Genomic DNA, 23,853 nt, shown 5'->3' with positions numbered 1-23,853 from the left:
ACAAACACAGGTAGGAAAATAGGCTGAGCAAACGATGGGGCCAATCTAATAAGGGACAAAACGCAAACTGGCAAATTCAGTAACATAAGAGTGGAAATTCAGCACAGCCCCAGCTGGGGCTGGCTGACCACACAAAAACTGAACAGACAAAACCAAATCAAATGTGGACAAGAGCAGAAATAACTTAGCTTGACATGACAGGAACTGAGCTGGAAACCAAGACCTCAAGAGGCAGAAAAAATCACCAGCATGGGAATAGGGAGTCGGCTGTCTTAAATCCAGTCTGAGACTCCAGATGTCCAATCCTGGTCCTCATTATCAGGTGGCATGTCTGCTAATTAAATCAGCTTCACTACCTCCTGCCACCACCAGAGGTAGCCCGGAAAGAGAACTCACGACTGGCAGACCAGAAAATGAATTCATAACACATTACTTATGTAGGGAAGCGGTGGTGGCCATCATTCTGTATATAAGGGCGCTGTGATCGCCATCATTCTGTACGTATGAAGGCTGTTGGTGGCCATCATACTGTATGAAAGGGGTGCTGTGGGGCGCCATTTGGCATGTAAGAGAGCTGTGGGGCCATCATACTGGGCACCATTTGACATGTAAGAGAGCTGTGGGGTCATATTATATATATATATATATATATATATATATATATATATATATATATATATATATATATATACACACATACAGTGCCGGCAAAAAAAAATCTTTACAAGTTCAATGAAACCACAAAATTTTAATATTAAAGTGGATTCAAGTGTTTTATTGTGGATATTTTATTACAATTAGTATTTTGTCATGTCACCCTTACATTTTATCACCATCTGCAGTCGTTTAGGCATGGATTCAGCAAGGCTGGCTAAGTATGTGGAGACCATGTTTACCCACAGTGTCTTCAGCACCTCCTTTAGGTTGTTGATGTTGCTGGGTCGTGTCTCTTGAACCTTGTTTTTCATTAAATTCCAGGCATTTTCTATGGGGTTAAGGTCAGGGGAATTACCTGGCCACTCTAAAATGTTAATGTTATGGTCACTGAGAAACTTTCTCACGGCCTTGGCTTTGTGGATAGGGGCTCCATCATGCATAAAGTAATCACGCTGATGTATGACCCAAAAAGTAAGCATGTGTTCTTCCAAAACAGTAATATAATTGCTTGCTTTCATAATTACATTCTTGGGAAGGAAGTACAAACCTGCCCTGCCCATGCTTCCACTGAATGCAGCCCACACCATCACACTGTCAGAGTGTTTAACAGTCTTAACTGCATATTTTGGGTCATACCGTGACATGGTACTCGGACGACGCACAACCTTTGAGCCTCCCCTGACCAGCCTGAAAGTGCTCTCATCACTAAACATCACTTTCCTCCACTCTTCAGATATCCAATCTTGATATTTCTTACAAAAGGCAAGCCTTTTCTTCTTCATTGCTGCTGTGAGCAGGGGCTTCTTTGCGGCACGGCAACTTGATAGATCCAGGTCCTTCTGCACACTATATATATATATATATATATATATATACACTATATATATATCTATATATACACATACACACTATACACATACACACTATATATATATATATATATATATATATATATATATATATATATATATATATATATATATATATATATATAGAAAATGAATGCCACCACAGACCATATATATATATATATATATATATACACTCACTGGCCACTTTATTAGGTACACCTGTCCAACTGTGTGTTAAGACTTAATTTCTAATCAGCCAATCACATGGCGGCAACTCAGTGCATTTAGGCATGTAGACATGGTCAAGACAATCTCCTGCAGTTCAAACCGAGCATCAGTATGGGGAAGAGAGGTGATTTGAGTGCCTTTGAACGTGGCATGATTGTTGGTGCCAGAAGGGCTGGTCTGAGTATTTCAGAAACTGCTGATCTACTGGGATTTTCACGCACAACCATCTCTAGGGTTTACAGAGAATGGTCCGAAAAAGAAAAAAAATCCAGTGAGCGGCAGTTCTGTGGCCGGAAATGCCTTGTTGATGCCAGAGGTCAGAGGAGAATGGGCATACTGGTTCGAGCTGATAGAAAGGCAACAGTGACTCAAATTGCCACCCGTTACAACCAAGGTAGGCAGAAGTGCATCTCTGAACGCACAGTGCGTCGAACTTTGAGGCAGATGGGCTACAGCAGCAGAAGACCACACTGGGTACCACTCCTCTCAGCTAAGAACATGAAACTGAGGCTACAATTTGCACAAGCTCATCGAAATTGGACAGTAGAAGATTGGAAAAACGTTGCCTGGTCTGATGAGTCTCGATTTCTGCTGCGACATTCGGATGGTAGGGTCAGAATTTGGCGTAAACAACATGAAAGCATGGATCCATCCAGCCTTGTATCAACGGTTCAGGCTGGTGGTGGTGGTGTCATGGTGTGGGGAATTTTTTCTTGGCACTCTTTGGGCCCCTTGGTACCAATTGAGCATCGTTGCAACGCCACAGCCTACCTGAGTATTGTTGCTGACCATGTCCATCCCTTTATGACCACAATGTACCCAACATCTCATGGCTACTTTCAGCAGGATAATGCGCCATGTCATAAAGCTCGAATCATCTCAGATTGGTTTCTTGAACATGACAATGAGTTCACTGTACTCAAATGGCCTCCTCAGTCACCAGATCTCAATCCAATAGAGCATCTTTGGGATGTGGTGGAACGGGAGATTCGCATCAGGGATGTGCAGTCGACAAATCTGCGCCAACTGTGTGATGTCATCATGTCAATATGGTCCAAAATCTCTGAGGAATGCTTCCAGCACCTTGTTGAATCTCTGCCACGAAGAATTGAGGCAGTTCTGAAGGCAAAAGGGGGTCCAACCCGTTACTAGCATGGTGTACCTAATAAAGTGGCCAGTGAGTGTATATATATATATATATATAGTCTGTGGTGGCATTCATTTTCTATGTAGGTAGGCTGTAGTGGCCATCATTCTGTATACATATGGGAGCTGTGGTGTAATATGCTCTGTATGTAGGGAGGGCTGTAGTGGCCATCATTCTGTATGTAATGGGGCTGTGGTGGCCACTGTTCTGTATGTAGGGAGGCTGTGGGGTTACAGTACGGTACACATTGCAATGTAACGCCATTATTTGCATGACACAATGATATAGTAGCTACACACAGTGAACTTTGACCACGTGACCTCAGTTGTGCAGTGTAGCTCAAAATTTGACTATGTGGATCCTTAACCTTAAGGATTTTTGTAAGTGGTCCCGCACCCCATTTTAGTTTGAGACCGCTGCTCTAGACGGTGCTCTGTAGGTGGGCACCGAGGGTGGGAGTGCGTGAGCGACCTGTGCGACAGATACAGCTCTGCCTCTTGAAGTGTTGCTTACAGGCACAGAGGGCGAGAGCTGGGTGCAAACAAAAGACCCAAAAAACTGCTGCGGGGGTAGAAGTAAGCTAAAAAATGAATTATAAAAGGTAACTGGGGGATTTGGGGACTCATTGCAGGGACAGACAAATTGTTTATTTTTTGCTTCGAAAACCCCTTTAATTCCCCAATTTATTCAGCGCTGACATATTCCACGGCATGTACATGGATTGGCATCGATTACTATTCTGTACCCACCGGAATACACAATTTATGATCTGAATTAAAGCATCTCTTATGGTGTTAATTCTGAGGTTTCTCTTTTTGTCCTTCTACTTCTACAGATGAATAGACAAATGTTTTTTCCTTCTTTTACACTACACTGATGATTAAGGTTACTTTCTTAGTAGTTACTGTGCTTTTCACTAATGACTTAGCCTTAAAAAGTGTTTTTTTTTCCTAATGGGAAGGACATGTAATCTTAGTATTGTTTTGTCTGAATTGTTAACCATTTCAGGAGTATCCTCTATGATTATCTGAACATTAGTGAACGCTACGAAGAACTGTGCGCTAAAATTGAGTTTAATGGGAACAATGAAGAAGAACGTGGAGGACAACCACCGGGAACATGAAGTACCGGCATTGTATAGCTGTAAAACACAACCAAGGCTGGAAAGCTTCACTCCAAACATGTTACTTGCCATGTTACTGACAAGGACGGATGAACAATGGTAGAATACAAGGACTAGATCTTGGTATGATAATAAAGCCTAATAGTTTTCAAATGGCACTGATCAATGTCGAAGCTACGGTATTCAGAGAGAAACATCAAAATTGTATTTTTTGGTTCCGTGTATGTATAGATTGGGTAGCGGCAATCCACCTTAGAAGAAGAGCACTTGGAACGTTCATCTGGTGACCAAAGGTTACGGGTGGGAAGTGACCTTTTCTCGTGTCATCACCCCCTTACCAATGAGGGAGGGCATGAACGTTTTGAGTGTCACATTTTGTCTTTTACCATTTATCTTGAATAGCAATATGAGCTCCATTGTAACTAACCAAGATGGGACCAATTTGCTTGCTTGGATAGCAGAGATCTAGATTTAAAGGGGTTGTCCGGCCCCTGGGCTACCAGTCTGAAGTCACTGCAGACCTGCAAATCCTCACATCGTGTGCACTGCACGCTGTAAGGATTCCTGGTATTGGGAGTGGCAGGCACAAATATGTGCTTTGAATACATGCGGTCACATGCCGACTTGCCGTGCTGACTCTAGTTGGAATGTGGCAACCTGCTCTTGGCACTAGCGAATGCACACATCGAGCAGTGCGCGCGATATGCTGATTCACAAGGCTGCAGTCATAAAGAGTGACTGCAGACTTGTATCCTTAGGCAGGACAACCCCTTTCATTATGTGACTGTAGACATAAACATAATTGACAAGTATAAACTATGCACAGCCTGAGCTTTTATTTTAAAACGCGTGTCTCAGACTTGGGCTATGTTCACATGCAGTGTTTAAAGGGAATAAGAAGCCGCATTTTACAGTACCAGCAAAAGCTGTAAAATTTCAGAAATCTCATGCACAAGCTTGTTTTTTTTTCCTGACTAATTATGAGTGCAGCAAGCTTTTTGAAATCTGCAGCACGTCAAGGTTTTCATCGTTTTTTCACCTATAAAAAACAATGAGTAGGTGCAAAAACGCTGAAAAAACAAAGCTAACAAGGTTTTGCTGCAATTTTTGGTGAATTAAACGCTATAAAATAAAACATGTACTGTGGATAAAAATCATAATCTGAACCAAAAACCGCTGCCAAAAAAGCGTTCTTTTTACTGCAGAAAAAAAACACTGCTATATGAATATAGCCTTAATCAGCCTTTTAGCCATAAACATTAATTTTTAATGCATTATTTTATTTTTACAAAACATTACTTTTTGTTGCAAAATCATATTAGGCTATGTGCACACATTGAGTATTTGCCGCAGATTTTTGTGCACCAAAAACCAGAGTATTGACAAGAAAAACACTGGGGAAAATGCAGTTTTGGGTGGTTTTTTTTTCCTTAAAATGGTTTGAATGAGTGAAAAACAATGCAAAAATGCTGAAAGAATGGACACACTGCAGATTAGGAAAAAACATGTTGATGGTTCGAATCCATAAAGAAAAAATATCCAGCAGGTGACTGAGATTTCAGAAATCTCATTTACTTTTCTGTTACTGTAAAGTACAGTGTTTTTTACACTTGAAATATGTGTGTGGGGGGAGGGGAACTGTGGCAAAAACGCAGAGTGTGAACAAGTTTTAAAGATGCCAATGACCCTAATCTCACAATATGCCAAGCGTCCATGTTCAGAAAATATATAGGGCAAAGTGGGTATAGCATATTTCCTCTTTCATGATTCAGTAGTGAGAAAATGATGCCAGCAGCAAATTGGTTGACAGATAGGACCCTTTTAACCATTGACAGATAGAACTTTTTTTCTCACATTTTGAAAATGCATTAGAGGTTTCTATAGAAATTTTTTTAGTAGTTCTCTGTGGGTATAAAAGGCAGCACAAAAGAAACTTTACCAAGACCTGAAATCCGAAACCCCTTTAGTATTTGACCAAGCAAAATCCCCCCCCTGCACACACTTACTTGCAAGGCAGGACGCGCACGATGTCATTCTGCTTGTAGCTCTCGATACAGACAGCGCAGTGGTCGAAATCTGGGTCTGTTTCCTGCAAGAGATAGAAAAGAGTCAGATCTTTAATATGTAAAGCTCTCACTTAGAAAATAAAAATAATTAAAACACCATACACCACCGCACAGATGTAAAATGAGTTAACGTCATGCTGTATCATTTCCAGAAGTTGTATAGCTAAGGCTGGTTTCACATTTGCGTTTTTTAGCGCTGGAAAAAAACGCTAACCTGCGCATGCGTTTTTTCCCCTATATTTAACATGGGTGCGCATACCTGCGCGCTGCCATGCGCATGTATGCGATTTTCATGCGCTGCGTTTTTTTGGGGTATGCGTTGGTATTTTCCAGACGCAGCATGTTGCATTTTTTGGCCCTGCAAAAAAGCGCATGCGCACATATGCGCACGTTTTGCGCTAAAAATGGCCATTATAGCCTATGGGTGCGCATATGTGCGCATTGGCATGCTTATGTATGCGTTTTTTTGCACCAGCGTTTTTTTTTTTTTAACCATGGAATTTAGGGGTTTGGGTTAGAGTTAGGGTTAGTTAAGGGGGTTTAGGGTTAGGGTTAGGGTTGGGGTTTGGGTCAGGGTTAAGTATGGTTTGGTTAAGGGTTAGGGTCAGGGTTAGGGTCAGGATTAGGGTTAAGTATGGTTTGGTTAAGGGTTAGGGTCAGGGTTAGGGTCAGGGTTAGGGTTAAGTATGGTTTTGTTAAGGGTTAGGGTCAGGGTTAGGGTCAGGATTAGGGTAAAGTATGGTTTGGTTAAGGGTTAGGGTCAGGGTTAGGGTCAGGGTTAGGGTTAGGGTTAGTTAGGGTTTAGGGTTTGGGTTAGGGTTAAGTATGATTTGGTTAAGGGTTAGGGTCAGGGTTAGGGTCAGGGTTAGGGTCAGGGTTAGGGTTAGTTAGGGTTTGGGTTAGGGTTAAGTATGATTTGGTTAAGGGTTAGGGTCAGGGTTAGGGTTAGGGTCAGGGTTAGGGTTAGGGTTAGTTAGGGTTTAGGGTTTGGGTTAGGGTTAAGTATGATTTGGTTAAGGGTTAGGGTCAGTGTTAGGGTTAGGGTCAGGGTTAGGGTCAGGGTTAGTTAGGGTTTAGGGTTTGGGTTAGGGTTAAGTATGGTTTGGTTAAGGGTTAGGGTCAGGGTTAGGGTCAGGGTTAGGGTTAGTAAAGTCATGGTTTGGGTTAGTGTGAGGGGCCACCTAATGTTGGAAAAAAACGCAAACGCGGTAAAAACGCACTAAAAACGCATACAAACGCATAAAAACACTGCGTTTTTTTCATGCATGCTCATTAAAATGCTTGAAAAAAAACGCAGCAGTTGTATGCTTTTGTATGCGTTTTTTCAATGCGTTTTTTTGCAGGAAAAACGCGCTGCAAAAAAAAGCAAGTGTGAAACTAGCCTAACACTTATATACAATCTGTCCTCTCTCCTGACAGGTCTGTTTGGTAAGCCATTGTATTCTGTATGAGAACAGATCAGCGATCTTTTCTTACAGTTGTGCAATATCCCGTTCCTCTATTATTCCTACTGGAAACTTATGAATAAATTGACAAGTGGGTGTTTCCAGTTGGGGTGTCCTTGTATAATGTCCAATCAGTGCTGATGAATGAGAGCACACAGTTTTCATTTGATTCTTAATTATTCAGGAGGTTATGCGCAAAACATGTTGTATTTACTACAACGGACATGTCAGAAGCGAGGTAAAGTCCTCAACACTTTGAGTGTGTGTAGTTTACTGTACACTTTTTTTTTTACAATAAATTCCTTGCAAAAATTAAAAGATGTACAATCCCTCATGTCCATAGAAAAGCCGGCATTCATCTGCCGCTTCCAGTAAAATCACAGCACGATCCGACATGATTGAATACATATATACACATAGAATAGATAGCTATAAATAGGTCAGTCACATATATAATTAGTACAGTGCTTTGGTGTGGAACATTTTATTACCCAGCAGAGGGAAAGCACACAGCTGGGGGCAGATGTTTATAACCTAGGAATGTGTAATACACAGAGCTTCCCAGGTTATTAATATCAGCTCACAGCGGCATACTTAATCCTTCCAGGTTATTAAGATGGGGGAACCCTCCACACCCCGTAAAAAATGATGTAGGGTCACCCTATATTTAATAACCAGCAAAGGTTAAGCAGCCAGCTGCAGGCTGAAAAATTAAAGAGGTCATCTGTGCCTGCAGACTTCTGGATCCTTTCAGCTGGCAACACCAAAGAATTCTGTAAGGATTGATTCAGAAATCTGCAGTCCTATAGAGTGCCTGCAAACTTATCAGAAGACTGGACAGCCCCTTTAATAAACATGTACATATGTCTACTTTACGTCATCATCATTTTCACATGTCTTTTCATTTTGTTAGCATGTTAAATGATGGAAACTTTAGCAGCAGTTTTTCATTTTTTTTTTTTTTTTTTTCAAGAAAATTTATAAAATGGATCTATTCAGTTATAAAGTGAGGAGCTTATGTATTGATAAACCCTATAAAACTGATACGATTTTAAAAACTGCATCCCTCAAACTATCCAAAAGTGCTATCAGGAAGTCTGTTAACTCTAAGGTGCTTGACAAAAGTGGAAAGCAAAAAATTTAAAAATTCTATATTTTCAAAAAATGATTTATCTGGCATCAGGTTGCTTTGGCAACCTTTAGTAATCGTGCAGATACCAATGGGGATAAAGAGGGATCCCAGCACCCTCTATTAACCATCTAGATGCTACTGTCATTCTTGACAGAAGCATCGTAACATGTTTTCTATGCCTAAACGTACAAATCGTCAGGTTCCTGGCTGCTAATCCTGGCTCATAAGCTGCCAGGACCAGCGCCCACCACAGGGGGAGCTCTTCTCTCGCACATTGCTGCAATCACTTTTGACTGCAGCACCAAAACAGCTAACTACGAGCAGATGAGTAGTTCTTGGTGACAGCAGGGTGCTGCGATACATCTGTGGATGACCGGCTCAGTCTTTGCATGTTAACTAATAGCTCTCCAATGAAATTAGGTGGTGTTATCGACAAATGTGAAGTACAAAGGCAAGGGCATCAGAAACCACTGCAGGAACTATATTAGCAGGCAGTCAATACTTCATGTGGACACATCTGATGGGGTTGCAGTGACGAATGTTGGGCGTTTGCTGCATTTTCTCTCTAACATGGGAGGAAGCTTGTTATTTAGAGGCACAATTCTTTTATAATGCTTAATTAAGGGAAATTACTTATTTTAACCACTGGCGTGCCAGCAAGGTTTCTAAGGCAGAATCCACACAACCGTGAAACAGACCGGGTTAAGACTGCAATGCACGACCAAACTAGCGGGTCTCCCTGTAGGATGTTAGGAGATCAGGAATCAGGCACTTCCCAACATTTAGAGAAGAGAAAGCGGAACAAAGCATGTGGAATGTGTTTCTCCGAAATTTGACTACACCCCTAACCACACCCCAAGGAACACCCATTTATCATGTCTTTCTACCCAGGCAGGAGATATCAGCAGGGACGGTTATTATTGCATGTTCGCTGCATTTGTTTTATCTCTTTTCCCCTTATTTGATGCATTTTTTGGTGCAGATGTGAAGCAGAGTTTGTAATGTGTTTTTTTTTATACACACGTGGTCAAAATTGTTGGTACCCTTCGTTTAATGAGAGAAAAACCCACAATGGTCACAGAAATAACTTGAATCTGACAAAAGTAATAACAAATCAAAAATCTTTGAAAATGAACAAATGAAAGTCAGACATTGCTTTTCAACCATGCTTCCACAGAATGTAAAAAAAAAAAATCAAACTCATGAAATAGGCCAGGACAGAAATGATGGTAGCCTTAACTTAATATTTTGTTACACAACCTTTTGAGGCAATCACTGCAATCAAACGATTCCTGTGACTGTCAATGAGACTTCTGCACCTCTCGACAGGTATTTTGGCCCACTCCTCAAGAGCAAACTGCTTCAGTTGTCTCGTGTTTGAAGGTTGCCTTTTCCAGATGGCATGTTTCAGCTCTTTCCAAAGATGCTCAAATAGAATTAGGTCAGGGCTCATAGAAGGCCACATCATGTTTTCCTCTTAGCCATTCTTGTTTTTTTTTTAGCTGTGTGTTTTGAGTCATTATCCTGTTGCAAGACCCATGACCTGCGACTGAGACCAAGCCTTCTGACACTGGGCAGCACATTTCTCTCTAGAAACCCTTGATAGTCTTGAGATATCATTGTACCCTGCACAGAGTCTAGACACCCTGTGCCTGATGCAGCAAAGCAGCCCAGAACATATCAGAGCCTCCTCCATGTTTCACAGTAGGGACAGTGTTCTTTTCTTGATATGCTTCATTTTTCCGTGTGTGAACATAGAGATGATGTGCCTTGCAAAAAGTTCCATTTTGTCTCATCTGCCCATAGGACATTCTCCCAGAAGCTTTTTTATGATTTTTTTTCCAACAATGGTGTCCTCCTTGGTTGTCTCTAATGAAGTCCAATTTGGCTCATGCAACGACGGATGGTTGGATCAGACACTGAGGTTCCTTGAGCTTGAAGTTCACCTTTAATCTGTTTAGAAGTTTTTCTGGGCTCTTTTGTTACCATTTGTATTATCCATCTCTTTGATCTGTCATCAATTTTCGTCCTGCAGCCACGTCCAGGGAGGTTGGCTACAGTCCCATGGAGCTTAAATTTCTGAGTAATATATGCAGCTGTAGTCACAGGATTATCAAGCTGCTTGGAGATGGTTTTATAACTTTTACCTTTAACATGTTTGTCTATAATTTTCTTTCTAATCTCCCGAGACAACTCTTTCCTTCGCTTCCTCTGGTCCATGTTGAGTGGGCTCTCAAGGTGCGCCTTGTCATTGCTGGTGGGCTCTCATGAATTGGCCAATTGATGTGTCAAGTACGTTCATTTAAATCAACCCTTTAAGGTTGTAGGTTTGTTTGAATGTCATGACTAATTTTACCATACAATGTACTGAAACATGGGAAAAATATTCCAAGTGAGATGAAATAGTGAAATAAATGCAACTTTTTTGGGGTTTTTGTTTTTACAGCGTTCATTGGTAACAATGACCTGAAACCATGATTGCCCACATCGGTCCGATTACGGCGATACTGCACATGCAATTTTTTTTCTATTTACCGTAAGTGATGAAAAACCCCCCTCAATATTGTAAAATATATATATATATGTTTTTGCTTTGTTTCATCATTTTAGGCGACCCGTAACAATTTTAGTTTTCTGTTTATGGGGCTGAGTGATGGCTTGTTTCTTGTTTCAATTTTGTGCACTTTTGCTGCTTTTCTTGCCTACTACGGTATATATTTGATTTGAGGTGGCTAAAAAAATCCAATTCTGGCGTTTTGATATTTTTTTTTGCTTTACCAATCGGGTTAATTAATTCAATAGTATAACAAATTGGACTTTTACGAACGCACAATATTACTTTTTTTGTTATTTTATTCCACTTTATTTTTCATGGGAGTAAAGTGGGGTGATTTGAATTTTTATACGTTTAAAAAACTTTATTTTTTTTCCCCTATTCTCCATTTTTTTTTTTCGCCCTTTCAGGGGACTTAAATGTACAATCGTTTGATTGCCTATATTATATACTCGTTCCCCGTGACTGTATCGCAGGGGGCCATGGGATCGGCGTGCGTTCCATTTAAATGCTGCTGTCAGAGATTGACCACCGCAGTCGCACTGCGCCAGAAGGGGAGAGACCCAGGCACCCAAGAGGTTCCCCCATGACAGTGAGATTACATTCTGATCAAAATGTTTAATAAAAGCCTCGTCAATTTTGCCTAGCCATAATAACTCAATGTATAATATTTGGATGTTGTCCAAGTCTTTTTCCTAAAGTTATATCATGTTCCATTGTTAATAGAGTTGGGGTCCTTTAAGAGATTAAGCAATGGGGCTTACAAGCCGCGAGTTACACCATGTGTTATTTGTGGTACTGTTCTCCTAAATTTTGGGCCCTCTGGAGCACCCGGGGTTGGGTGCAGCCACAACCCCTTTCTCCCTCTTGGAAATCAGCACAGTTGTATCTCCGCTCTTTTTCTTTTTTATACAGTTCTTTAAATCGTAACTCACAGAAGCCTTCATTTACTTTTGGAAGATTTTGTTTGATAACATAATTAAGATTTGTTTGCAACCGTAAAGGGAACGACAAGAGAGCGCCGATTCCGCCCAAGTATTCGGCATAATAAGTGTATGCAAAACCGTTTAAGCACCAAGAAATTGCTGCCATTTTAATACAAAGCCTCTGTTGTCTTCCCAATTACCATCCTGCCTCGCCATTACGAAAGACTGATGTCATGTAAAATACAAATATGAACTGTGCTTAGTACAATAGGAAACACTGTATGCTACCAGTAATATTTATGGCTTAAAAAAAGCCTTAAAGGGAATCAGTCCCCAGCTTTTTGCTATGTAACCTGAGAGCAGCATGATATAGGTGCCGAGAGCCTTATTAGTGATGTATCATTTACTGGGCTGTGTGTTGCTGTGTCAATAAAATCAGTGTTTTATTAGAAGGAGATTATCACTACAGGACTAACTGCCTCCTAGTCCAACCACACCCCTATTTCTGATTAGCAGCTGTAAAAAAAAAAAAAAAGCGGCCAATCAGTGGTGTGGGCGGGGTTACGCAAGACTCAACATTCCGAGCTCTGCAACATCTGCAGCAGAGAAAACCATGCTTTTATCACAACTGCTGCATCCAGTAAACTAAATGACACATTGCTGGAATTAGAGTCTCAGCCTCTACATCATGCTGTTCCCAGATTACAGAGCAAAAACATGCTGAAATAACATAGAATACTATCAGGATATGCTGGGAGTTGTTACCATTTAGATAAGCCAATACTCCGCAAACTACAGTAGGAACACCCGGCCATGACTGTCAGCCCATCTGGACACATGCGCTCTGTGCCCCATGGAGTGTAATCAGGCCATTAAACTGATCCGTCTTGTAAATGGCCAGAAGGCTGTGATATATAACAGCCAGGATCGGCTCATGGGAAATGAGCCATTAGGACACAAAACTAATGGTACATGCTGAGAGATGTAGTTTCACAATAGATAGGGACAACTCAAAGTAATTTCCACCATTAAAGGGAATCTGTCAGAAGGTTTTTGCTACCCCATCTGAAAGCAACATAATATAGGGGCAGAGACCCTGATTCCAGTGATGTGTCACTTAGTAGGCTAAACATCGTATTTTCATATAAATCAATGTTTTACCTGCTTCAGATCTACCAGTACACTGAATGCTCAACTCTGTATAACCCCACACCACTATTCTGCAGCTCTCTGTGTACACTGTGCACAGGCAGAAAGCTGCCAATCAGTAGTTGAGGCGGGGTTAAACAGCGCTCATGAAGATGAAGGACTACTACAGCAAGACCAGTAAGTGATACATCGCTGGAATCAGGGTCTCCACCTCTATATTATGCTGTTCTCAGAATAGGTGTCAAAAACCTGGTGACAAATCACCTTTTAAAAACTATCAAGATCTGCTGGGAGTTCTAGACTTGCAACATGGTGGAGACTACGTCTAAGGACACAAGTAGGTCTCATCAAAGACAGGGTTCATGCTAAAAGTCTATAGTATTCCAACAGATGCGATGGAATATGGAGACTACCAGTCCATTTACACCGCACGCTCATTTCACAATAAACACGAAGTCTTAACAGGCTGCCGATTGTGTGAAACACTTGTTCGACAGGTGAAATTATATTTTTGTTGGCAAAAAAGATCATCTTTCTCGGCAGCGCTTCATCCAGTGTAAACAGGACTTGTGCTGCCGAGAGCAATGAAAGCCTAAGAGCACCGAGTGGCCTATTAAAGATCGACAAGTGTGCGCACACGTTGCCGATGGGTGGTTGTTTAATGCTATACAATGTGCAGTATCAATGACCGTGACAAGCAAGTCCCTCCATCAATCAGTGAGTTCACGCTTTGAGAGGTTTTTCAGCTTGGGAGGGAGAAGACGACGGCAATTCTAAGGAACAAGTACTCTAGGTCTCATCAATGTATTTACCCACTGAGATTACAGATCCATCATCAGGAGGCCGGCCACATCTGCTTACAGGGCACCGGCCACATCTGCTTACAGGGCACCGGCCACATCTGCTTACAGGGCACCGGCCACATCTGCTTACAGGGCACCGGCCACATCTGCTTACAGGGCACCGGCCACATCTGCTTACAGGGCACCGGCCACATCTGCTTACAGGGCACCGGCCACATCTGCTTACAGGGCACCGGCCACATCTGCTTACAGGGTACCGGCCACATCTGCTTACAGGGTACCGGCCACATCTGCTTACAGGGTACCGGCCACATCTGCTTACATGGCACTGATCAGATCTGTTTACATGGTACCGGCCACATCTGCTTACAGGGTACCGGCCACATCTGCTTACAGGGTACCGGCCACATCTGCTTACAGGGTACCGGCCACATCTGCTTACATGGCACTGATCAGATCTGTTTACATGGTACCGGCCACATCTGCTTACAGGGTACCGGCCACATCTGCTTACAGGGTACCGGCCACATCTGCTTACAGGGTACCGGCCACATCTGCTTACAGGGTACCGGCCACATCTGCTTACAGGGTACCGGCCACATCTGCTTACAGGGTACCGGCCACATCTGCTTACATGATACCGGCCACATCTACTTACATGGTACCAGCCACATCTGCTTACAGGGTACCGGCCACATCTGCTTACATGGTACCGGCCACATCTGCTTACATGATACCGGCCACATCTGCTTACATGATACCGGCCACATCTGCTTACATGGTACCGGCCACATCTGCTTACATGGCACCGGCCATATCTGCTTACATGGTACCAGCCACATCTGCTTACATGGTACCGATCAGATCTGTTTACATGGTACCGGCCAGATCTGCTTACATGTTGGCACCAACATTTTTTCTGCTAAATCCGGTATAATTTCCTTACAGATATTATCCGAGGAGCCGGGTATAGATTTCCAAGTGATCACATTGCTATATCGATGATGACTGAGAGTCTGTGGTTTCTGGGTAAGTAGTTCCTATTTCCATGACTTTGCAATTGCAGAGTATATGATGCCTCCCGCTGGCACAAAAACAGCAACTTGGTAATGGTACAGACAATCGTGGCTGTAGATTTATTTCTGATGTCGTCCTGTACCTTTCAGCATGTTAATACTCCTACATATATATATGTACAATGACGTCTATGCAGTTTAATTGTAATCACATAACTGCTGTCCTTTGCAGGACACACTGACTCACACGGCCAAACGTGACCTGGCGCAGTCACTGGATGCAAGAACAAACATGTGGGAAGATAAACACATTTTTGGGATACAGCCAAGATTTGTCTACTAAAAAAGAAAAATGACAAAAATAAAAAAAGTTTCATACTAAAAGGAATGTCAGCAGGTTTTTATGTAATTCGAGCGCAGAATGATGTACAGGTTGAGAGCCTGAACCTAGTGATGTGTCACTTAGTAGGCTGCGTGTTGTTTCAATACATGAGATTATCAGTACGACTAGACATCTTGTGCCTCCTGGTCCAGCCCGCTACACCACTGATTGGCTACTTTCTGTGAATACACTGTATTGACAGAAAGCTGCTAATCAGTGGTGTGGGCAGGGTTATACCCAGCTCAGTATTTGAGCACTGCTAGATCTGCAGAAGATAAAACTGTAATTTTATCATAATTGCTGCACCCAGTAAACTAAGTGGATGCATTGCTGGAGTCAGTAAACTAAGCGATACATTGCTGGAGTCAGGATCTCTGTCTCTATACAGTCTATGATTCTATGATAACCCTGTCCAGGTTTGAAATCCCATGCCTGAGCACTCTGTCTGAGGGGCATCGTATGGCCATTTCTTCTCTTGAGTCTGATTTACCTCACTCCAGCCCTGCTCTTCGGGGTGTACAGTGCAAATTCTAGAGTCTAGGAGACAAAAAAACAATCAAACCTATGTTTCATTCTTTATGCAAATCGGTCTGCAAGTGCTTTGTTTGCGGTGCAAAGCCAGGTATGTGCTTTGGCTCTGGACCAATAACCTAATTTGCATAAAGAGTAAAAGTTATTTTTTTTCCTTTGAAAGCAAGTCAATATTCGAGAAGGAACGTATACTTTCATCTCTCTTTAGATGTACTACCCCGCACTGGTATTACTTTAGCAGAAAGAAATCTGCCGGCAGACTCCCTTTAATCAAGCTGTGAGCCCCAATGGTCGACCGCGACTGATGTGAGACTCCGGGGATAGTGGCGCCAAAAAATCTAAAAGAAATGCGATGGCTTCATAATTAGTTTAAAATTGACATATTGACGTATTTGTATTCCGGGGAGAAAAAAAAAAAAAGAATAAGTACAGGTTCGGTTTTCACTATCTGACCACACTCTTATAGCTGCCATCATATTTCTGTAGCCCGTGAACTTCTTAGTGTGATTTACAGACAAAGTAAAGTTCATTCCTGCACCCCGGACATAAAACCTTGGCGGTTTATGAGCAATCGCTCCTCCATCAATGTTTTGGAGAGAAGGCTTGACTATATATAGACTTGTCAGACCATAAATAAAGAAGATAACAAGTACAGGGGGGCTCGGAGCGGCTGATTTCTGGAGTTTTAGAATGTGTTATATGTAAAAATAAGGAGGCAGCCGACAAGTTCTCTGTCAGCTAATAAAGAATGCGAAAGTGCTGAAAAGTCATTGCTGTATTACAAATGCAAAGTAACACAAAAAAGTTTAACGTGTTGTCGGAACTTGAAAAAAAAAATGTTCACTTCTCTATTAAAAGAGAAAGAGAGCTTGCTGTATCAAAACTCGCTCACTCTTCTGTCTATCAACACCACTAAGATAAAGAGGAGTATTCATTTTATGGTATATAATGCCCAATTCATCATTTCTGGGGTAGGGGTGGGTTTCAGTCCCTTTTTTGTCTGATGGTATTCCATCATGTTTTTTTGCGCCAAGTTCTTCAAACTGGTGTACACGATTCATGAATTTTGCACTAAGTAAAATCATGTTTTTTTTTCCTGCCTTTAACCTTTTTAGGCCATGTGCACACGCTGCGGTTTTGGCCATGCAGAACTGCAGCAGTTCCGCAGACATGGTACAGTACCATGTTACCCTATGGGTTTTCAAAACCGCAGTGCTCATGCTACGGTTTTTTACCTGTGGAAAAGCTGCAGTTTTTTTTCCGCAGCATGTCAATTGTTTCTGCGGATTCTGCTGCGGTTTCACACCTTTCACATGGTAGAGGTGTGAAACCGCAGGCCAAACCGCAGCAAAACCGCAGGTCACTTTACCTGCGGTTTTACCTGCGGTTCCGCGGGAAAAAACCCGCAGGTGAATCTGCAGTGTGTGCACATACCCTTAAACGAATACATGGTGCAAAACGGTCACAAAAATTGCTGACATACATAGAATCACTCCAGGGTCAGACTGGAGTACAGTTGTGACAAATCTGGCCACTTTTCAATCAACAAAACAGGTGAAAACATCTGGAAACCCTAAACTCCCCCTTACAAAGTCAAAATAAAACAAAAACAAAACAAAACAGGAGAACACATAAAATAGACTTTAAAAAGGCACAAATGGAAAGAGTAATTTGCACAAAAAAGGGTCAAAACATCTAAAACTTGACATAAAAACAAGTGCAAATGCAATCAGGGCTATGGAGTCGGTAAGACAAACCTCCGACTCAGATTCCTCAATTTCCATGACACCGACTCCAACCAAAATGGGCTCCGACTCCACAGCCCTGATATGTAATGAGGTTCTGCGTCTCCCTGTCATTCTGCCAGAGGCAGGAGAACATGTCCTGAATGCAATAATGAATGAGGTTCTGCGTCTCCCTGTCATTCTGCCAGAGGCAGGAGAACATGTCTCACTTTTAACTGAACGTTCAGGTCAGAGAAGGGTTGTGTGCATCATTTGATGAATCCATGGAGAAATACTTGGGTTTTTTTTTCTATCGCCACCAGTGACATGTGAGGACAGAGGGGAACGGACCGGAGACATTTTTCCTCGCCTAAGGTCATCTTCATGGGATATGAAATAAATCCTGCGTTTGGTGCAAGGATGGGGTTAATCCTGTACGATTTTCTTCTATTTTAACTACAGCATTTGTTGAAGTGTCTGTGGGTTTTGTACATAAATTTTACATTTCACAAGTGACACCGTATACTCCTGTGTGGTGTCTATGACCAAACAGCACGGTAAATGTGCTTATTAGCATGGTAGGAGACAACTAGGCCAGGCTCGGATTTCACTGCCATTGCTATAAAAAGAGCAACATCACAAGAGATTGAGATATTAGACAAACAGATTTTTTTAAGCGCTCGGGTTTTGCGGAAGAATTACAGGACACACTGTTATTAATCTCTTCGCGAACTATAAAGCATGCGGATGAAGTGCTAGAAGACCCTCAAAGCTCCTTGACCAGACTTACAATCCTTCAACCAAAGGGAGGTGAAAAATGGAGGATTATCGTAGTATATGGCGGAAATTCAGAGTCCTCCACAGCCTACTCTAGAGCAGAAGGACAGGTGTTGACGTCGTGAGACGACCCCTTAAATAAGACAAAAGTGAAGAAATACCTAAACCTGACCAGTCCGTTCCTCCTGCTTGACTGTCAGCCTCTATGCTCTCAGTCAAGCAGGAGTCGGGGGAATAAAGTTGGAGTGACAAAGGCTTCAGATCCATCATGGTCCTTCAGTCTCATTTGCATATCAAAGGAAACACTGATTCCTTAGTAATGGAGGAAAACACTTGACCATGTATAGATATTGCTGGACTTTTCTTTAAAAGAGCTACATGCACATATAATTTAGTGTATGAAATCCTGCTGACAGATTCCCTTAAAAATTGTAAAATGTTCTTTTTCCACCTTTTAAAGCATCCAAAGCAAGCTGTTGGTGTTCTGCTGATTTACGTTGGCACCTCCATGAAAAACCAACTCCCCATCAAGTGACCTCTCGTCGGTGCCAACTGTGCAACCTGAGATCTGATGCAGGGTCTCAAGATGGGAGGTGAGGCCTGAGGACATGTGCGGAACAGGTGGGTGATGGAGATAGATTTTTGGGGCATTTTAAAAAAATGAGCATTGTATGGATCCTCCTGCCCAGCTTAATCTAGAAGTTTTTAGGCACATGTGTGGTGCCCCTGAGGCTCTGTCGCCACAGAGGTACTGCACCTTCTCCTAAGGTGTAGTGCCCCACCACCTAGGTAAGTTGGGGGCTCCTTTCCACACTCCAACACTCGCATCCCACACGACAGGGTAGTTCAGCACAACCATATTGAGGTCTCTCTCTCCTCTAGACATTAGGAGTGCCTTGGTGGTTTCCTGCTTGGAACACTGGATGTGCTGGGAGGTGGGTGGAGTTGAGATCCATATAAAAGATGGGGAAGGTTTAGAATGACAGAGGAGTCTGGAGGTCAGTGTGACGGGAGGTCAGGCGAGAGAAGGACAGTCAGTCAGGAGAGTCTGAGGACGGGTCCGAGGAGAAGGAGTGCTGCAGCTGCCTCAGTGATCTGAGCCAGCTGGCACGGGAAAGGAACAGAAGGAGAAAGACGTAGAACTGCAACCTAAGCTTCCATAAGAGAGAGAAAGAACAGTGCGGAACGAAGGAGTAGGAGAACAGAGAGGAGACGTGGGTTGGAAGAGTCACCCCTGCCTATAGGTTCTCAGCGCAAGGCCGGGGCCCGGTCCCCAAGGTTGTATGGACACTTATGGTTCTGCAGCAGACACCGGTGGAGTAGTTGGCTGTAAATGCACTACTCCCAACTTAGACTCGGGGCACAACAGCAACTGAATAGAGAGCCAGGACTCCGGAGAAAGGGGTCCCCGACAGAGGCTACAGCTGTCTGCCATACGAGTAGAATTGCTAGGAACATCTGACAGGAGAAACTCCAGAGTACCACGGTACTGGAGAGCTTCACACTAAAAGGCGCATTGGCAGAGTCGTTCAGGAAAGGTACATGTTGGCGGCGTGTTGGCGAGGAGAGCCCTGACTTGCCTGGGAGGTTGACTGAGTCTCTGCCCCGGAGGACACGGCATGGAGGCAGGCACCAGTGTGCACCACGGACTGTGAGTAAAGCTTTGGAACTGCAAGCCCTGGTGTCTTCCATTCATTTGTGCACTAACACCATCAGCACCGCTACATCTGGGTACCAATCCCCTCACCGCATGTGCCTCTCCTCTAATCTTACATCCACACTGCCCTGGGACTACAGCTCCACCTGTGGGGAGCTACACCATCTTTGCTGCACCATCTCATCAGTCCCAGTGGATCTGCATGCAGCGCTGGCTTAACATCTTACTTGCCAAACACCACAGGTGGCGTCACGAACTGTTCACAAACTATATCACAAACCCCCATTGATTTGGGCGCCCAGGGCCACGGACCGGGTCACCGCTGCCGTGACACAATTCCCCCTGACACCGGCCCGGTACCGAGTACCCCACAGCCCTGGGAGGGCGACCCACATGCAAATCATATTCATTTTTCTGGACAGCTAAGGTTCTTGTCGACAATGGCATTTTGAAGCTATGGAGTTGAATACAAACAAGCTGGATGCGAAACGCACGTCGGGGTGAGGAGAGACGTCAAGTTCTTTGTGTTACTGTTATCTTCACCGTTGATCTGCCTTTCCTGGTAATGTACATTGTTATTTTCAATATAATTTTGTCTCTATGGGACATTGTGATTCCATATGTAGCTTTAAAAGGTTGATTACTGGATGTTTGCCGGATATTTAGCACACACTTTAAGTCTCCCCTAGTTTTGGGTGCCTTGATTATTTGTTTTCCATTTGGGATTTTATTGTGATTAATTTTTAATAGTATTAATAAAATATTGCAATTTTTTAACATTATTTTCTGGATCTCTTCTTTCGGCAATTGTTATATGTAAGTCCTAATTTTTTGTTGATATTGTTGTGAAGTGCCAGTTTCCTTCATATTATTGGACATTTTTCTGAATGTAATAATAATTGTATTCTGTACTGACTTCTCCGGGGGCGAACATGGCTTTCTTTAAAGAAATAAAAACTTTAAAAATATAGCAGCACAAATAGCTGCATTATCTATAGATTGGCTTCACAGTCATAATCTCTGGCTGTGTTCACATAGAGCTGTTTATTTGCACAGTATGAACTGGGAATGCTCTTGATGTTTGGACCCAAGGCATCCTAGACCCCTGTTTTGCCGAGATAGTGACATATGGTCTTCAGTACAGGGACATCCCAAAAAAGGAACCATATACTCAAAGAATATGACATTACATGAGATCTTATGGGGCTACGTATGCCACTACTACTTGATATATTATCAAAAAGAGAACAAATTGTATAAAAATTAAAAAGTCAAAACACATATATAAATAGGGATCATAAAAGAAAAAAGTCCAATAAAGACCAATAAGATAAGTAATGTCAATAAAAACACAATTTTATTAATAATAATGAATAATAAAACCATGATCAATAAAAGCTGAGTCAGGTAATGGAGCACATATAATAATGGATATATTAAAAATTTCACTATGCCCCTGACAGGTTTGTAAAAGATTAATATTGCATAATGCCAGGAATTAATCAATACATAAGTAACATGACAGCACCTTAATAATACAACATATGTAAAAAAAAACATTGATAATCAAATAGCAGTGAAAATTAATTTAAATAATATATGTAAGTAAGTGCAAAAATGTGTAAAAAGTGTACAAAAAATGTGTGCAAAAAAATGCTATTCCAAATACACATACAATGCAGCAAAGGCTGTGTGAACAAATGAACTAAAATGTAAAGTGCAAACAGTGCAAGAGGTTGATGTGACAATGTTAACAACTAATATGCTAATAATGAAGATAAGGTGCCTCACTAGAGAGTATCAAGGAATGTCAGCAGGGCAACGTGCTGCCAGGTCCTCTACGCGCGTTTCGGCGCTGTGCCTTCTACTTGTTATACAATAGGATATTTTGGGGCTTTAAGATCAGCGGCTATAGTGAGAGATTGCTCCAGGCCTTGTGGTACAAATGGAAAGTAATTGTGTCCTTTCAATAGAGAACACTAAATTAGACCATACTGACCATAGTATTACCAATAACCATCTTGAATGGATTAAAAAGTTCAAATCCAACAAGTCCATGCCAGGCTTTCCTTGGCAGGAGATATTAGTGAGATAGTTGGTGTCAGGAGTGGACTGGCAGTGAAATTCAGCCCTGGCAATTGAAAGCACATAGGTCCATGCTGTTCCTCCCCATGATGCTCCAGCTCAACTGCACCCTGAGGATGCTGATACTGGTAACAGCATAGCAGACAATACGACCCACGATTGGACCAGCCCATCTGGCATTTGCCAGATTTACCAGATGGCCAGTCCGGCCCTGGTTGGGGTATTCATAGTCACATGAGATTACGGATAGATCCACCAACAAGTACATAATGTGTAAGTCTAGTTCACAGTCATCACAAGTGTAGTTTTCATTTACACGCTCATGAAATTTGTTACCTTATCTCCTTTTCTGACTGTCCTTGTCGTAAGTTTCCCGATGGCTTTTTTTGCTGCATCCCCAAGCCGTCTCTGTGAAAACAGAAAGAGAGAGAGAGAGAGACATCAGTGTTTTACACTACAGCATTTCCGTTAAAGGGGTTGTCCAGTTTTGAAAACCTATTTTCTTGTGCCTTATTTGGCAGGAGATAGGAGTGGCTACAAAGAGTGTCTCCTGCTCTCGATAACCTGCCCTGTCTGGTGTTACACATACAACTTATAGACGCCATGCAATACTAAATTCCCTCTGTGATGGCACTGCATAGATTTGAAACGCAAAGCGAGGCTTCCCAACAAATAACACATTATTGCTGGGTTTCACATAAAGGAGGAATTTTGAGATGAGCCTATTGTCCAAGGATCCTTTTAACAAATAAGAGTGGTCCAAAACGGAGAACCCCTTAAAATTAAACAAAGCAATACAACAAAACCACCAACCAGTATAGGTAAATCATGGGGCTAAATAATAATAATAATCTTTATTTTTTAATAATCTTTATTTTTATATAAACCTTAGTCCACAATACAGGTTGTAGCAAAGTAACGTAGGCTAGGGTTAAATCCTAGCTCTACAGGTTTTGATTAGCCCTGCCTATAACTAGGCTAGCTATTCTCCTTAATCAGTCAGTTAATGGAAGCTGACCAGACTGGATGTGTCTTGGAGCTGAAGAGAGAGACAGGACAGAATCCCTTTCTGTGAAAAGTCTGCAGAGAACTGCAAGTATCGCTGATTGCTATGGACAATAGCGGTTTTGTTTGACCGAGCTGGACTAGCTCAGCCGTTTAAGAGTAGATAAGGTCTGTTCTGTTTAGTTAGCGCATGGACAAGGCCGGGATTTATGCTTATGAGTTTGTTTTAGTTCAGTGCAACCTGTGGAAAGTAATAAAAACTGCACGTTTTTGGACCAAAACTGCATTGCTTTTGTGAACGCTACCTAAGGCCTAATGCCTACCATAGAGAGTGAATCCCTACAAGGGTTGCATTTAATGAAGAAAAAAAAAAAAAAAAAAAGTAAAATTGATAAAAAAAATAAAAGTAGTACAATTAATTTAAAAAAATATTGGTACGATAAAAAAATGGCATGCTTGGCCTATCCATGTATTGTTACATGGTGGGCCATTAATCTGAAGTGCATGGCACGTAATGCTACACGTCAGATAAAGATCACAGCCGATTGCAGAGGATTTATGATCCCAAACACAACGATCTCTTGATTGCTGGGAG

The 23,853-nt window shown here is 42.2% G+C and overlaps 1 protein-coding gene across 3 annotated transcripts in view; it reads right to left on the bottom strand.

Annotated features, from left to right (window-relative positions):
* The window catches only part of RNF130 (ring finger protein 130), a 270,925-nt gene that overhangs the window by 90,752 nt on the left and 156,320 nt on the right, over positions 1-23,853 (bottom strand). For all 3 annotated transcript variants that reach the window (XM_073568006.1, XM_073568008.1, XM_073568007.1), the window contains exons 4-5: positions 22,590-22,661; positions 6,013-6,095 (exon numbers count right to left, since the gene is read on the bottom strand). In XM_073568006.1, coding sequence (XP_073424107.1) covers positions 6,013-6,095; positions 22,590-22,661 — 155 coding nt within the window. The remainder of the gene's footprint in view (positions 1-6,012; positions 6,096-22,589; positions 22,662-23,853) is intronic.

Source organism: Dendrobates tinctorius, unplaced genomic scaffold (genome assembly GCF_039654945.1).
Source record: "Dendrobates tinctorius isolate UK_male_01 unplaced genomic scaffold, ASM3965494v1 ptg000020l, whole genome shotgun sequence".
Classification (NCBI taxonomy): domain Eukaryota; kingdom Metazoa; phylum Chordata; class Amphibia; order Anura; family Dendrobatidae; genus Dendrobates; species Dendrobates tinctorius.
Note: the sequence above shows the minus strand (reverse complement) of the source record. Positions and strands in the feature narration are given on the sequence as shown.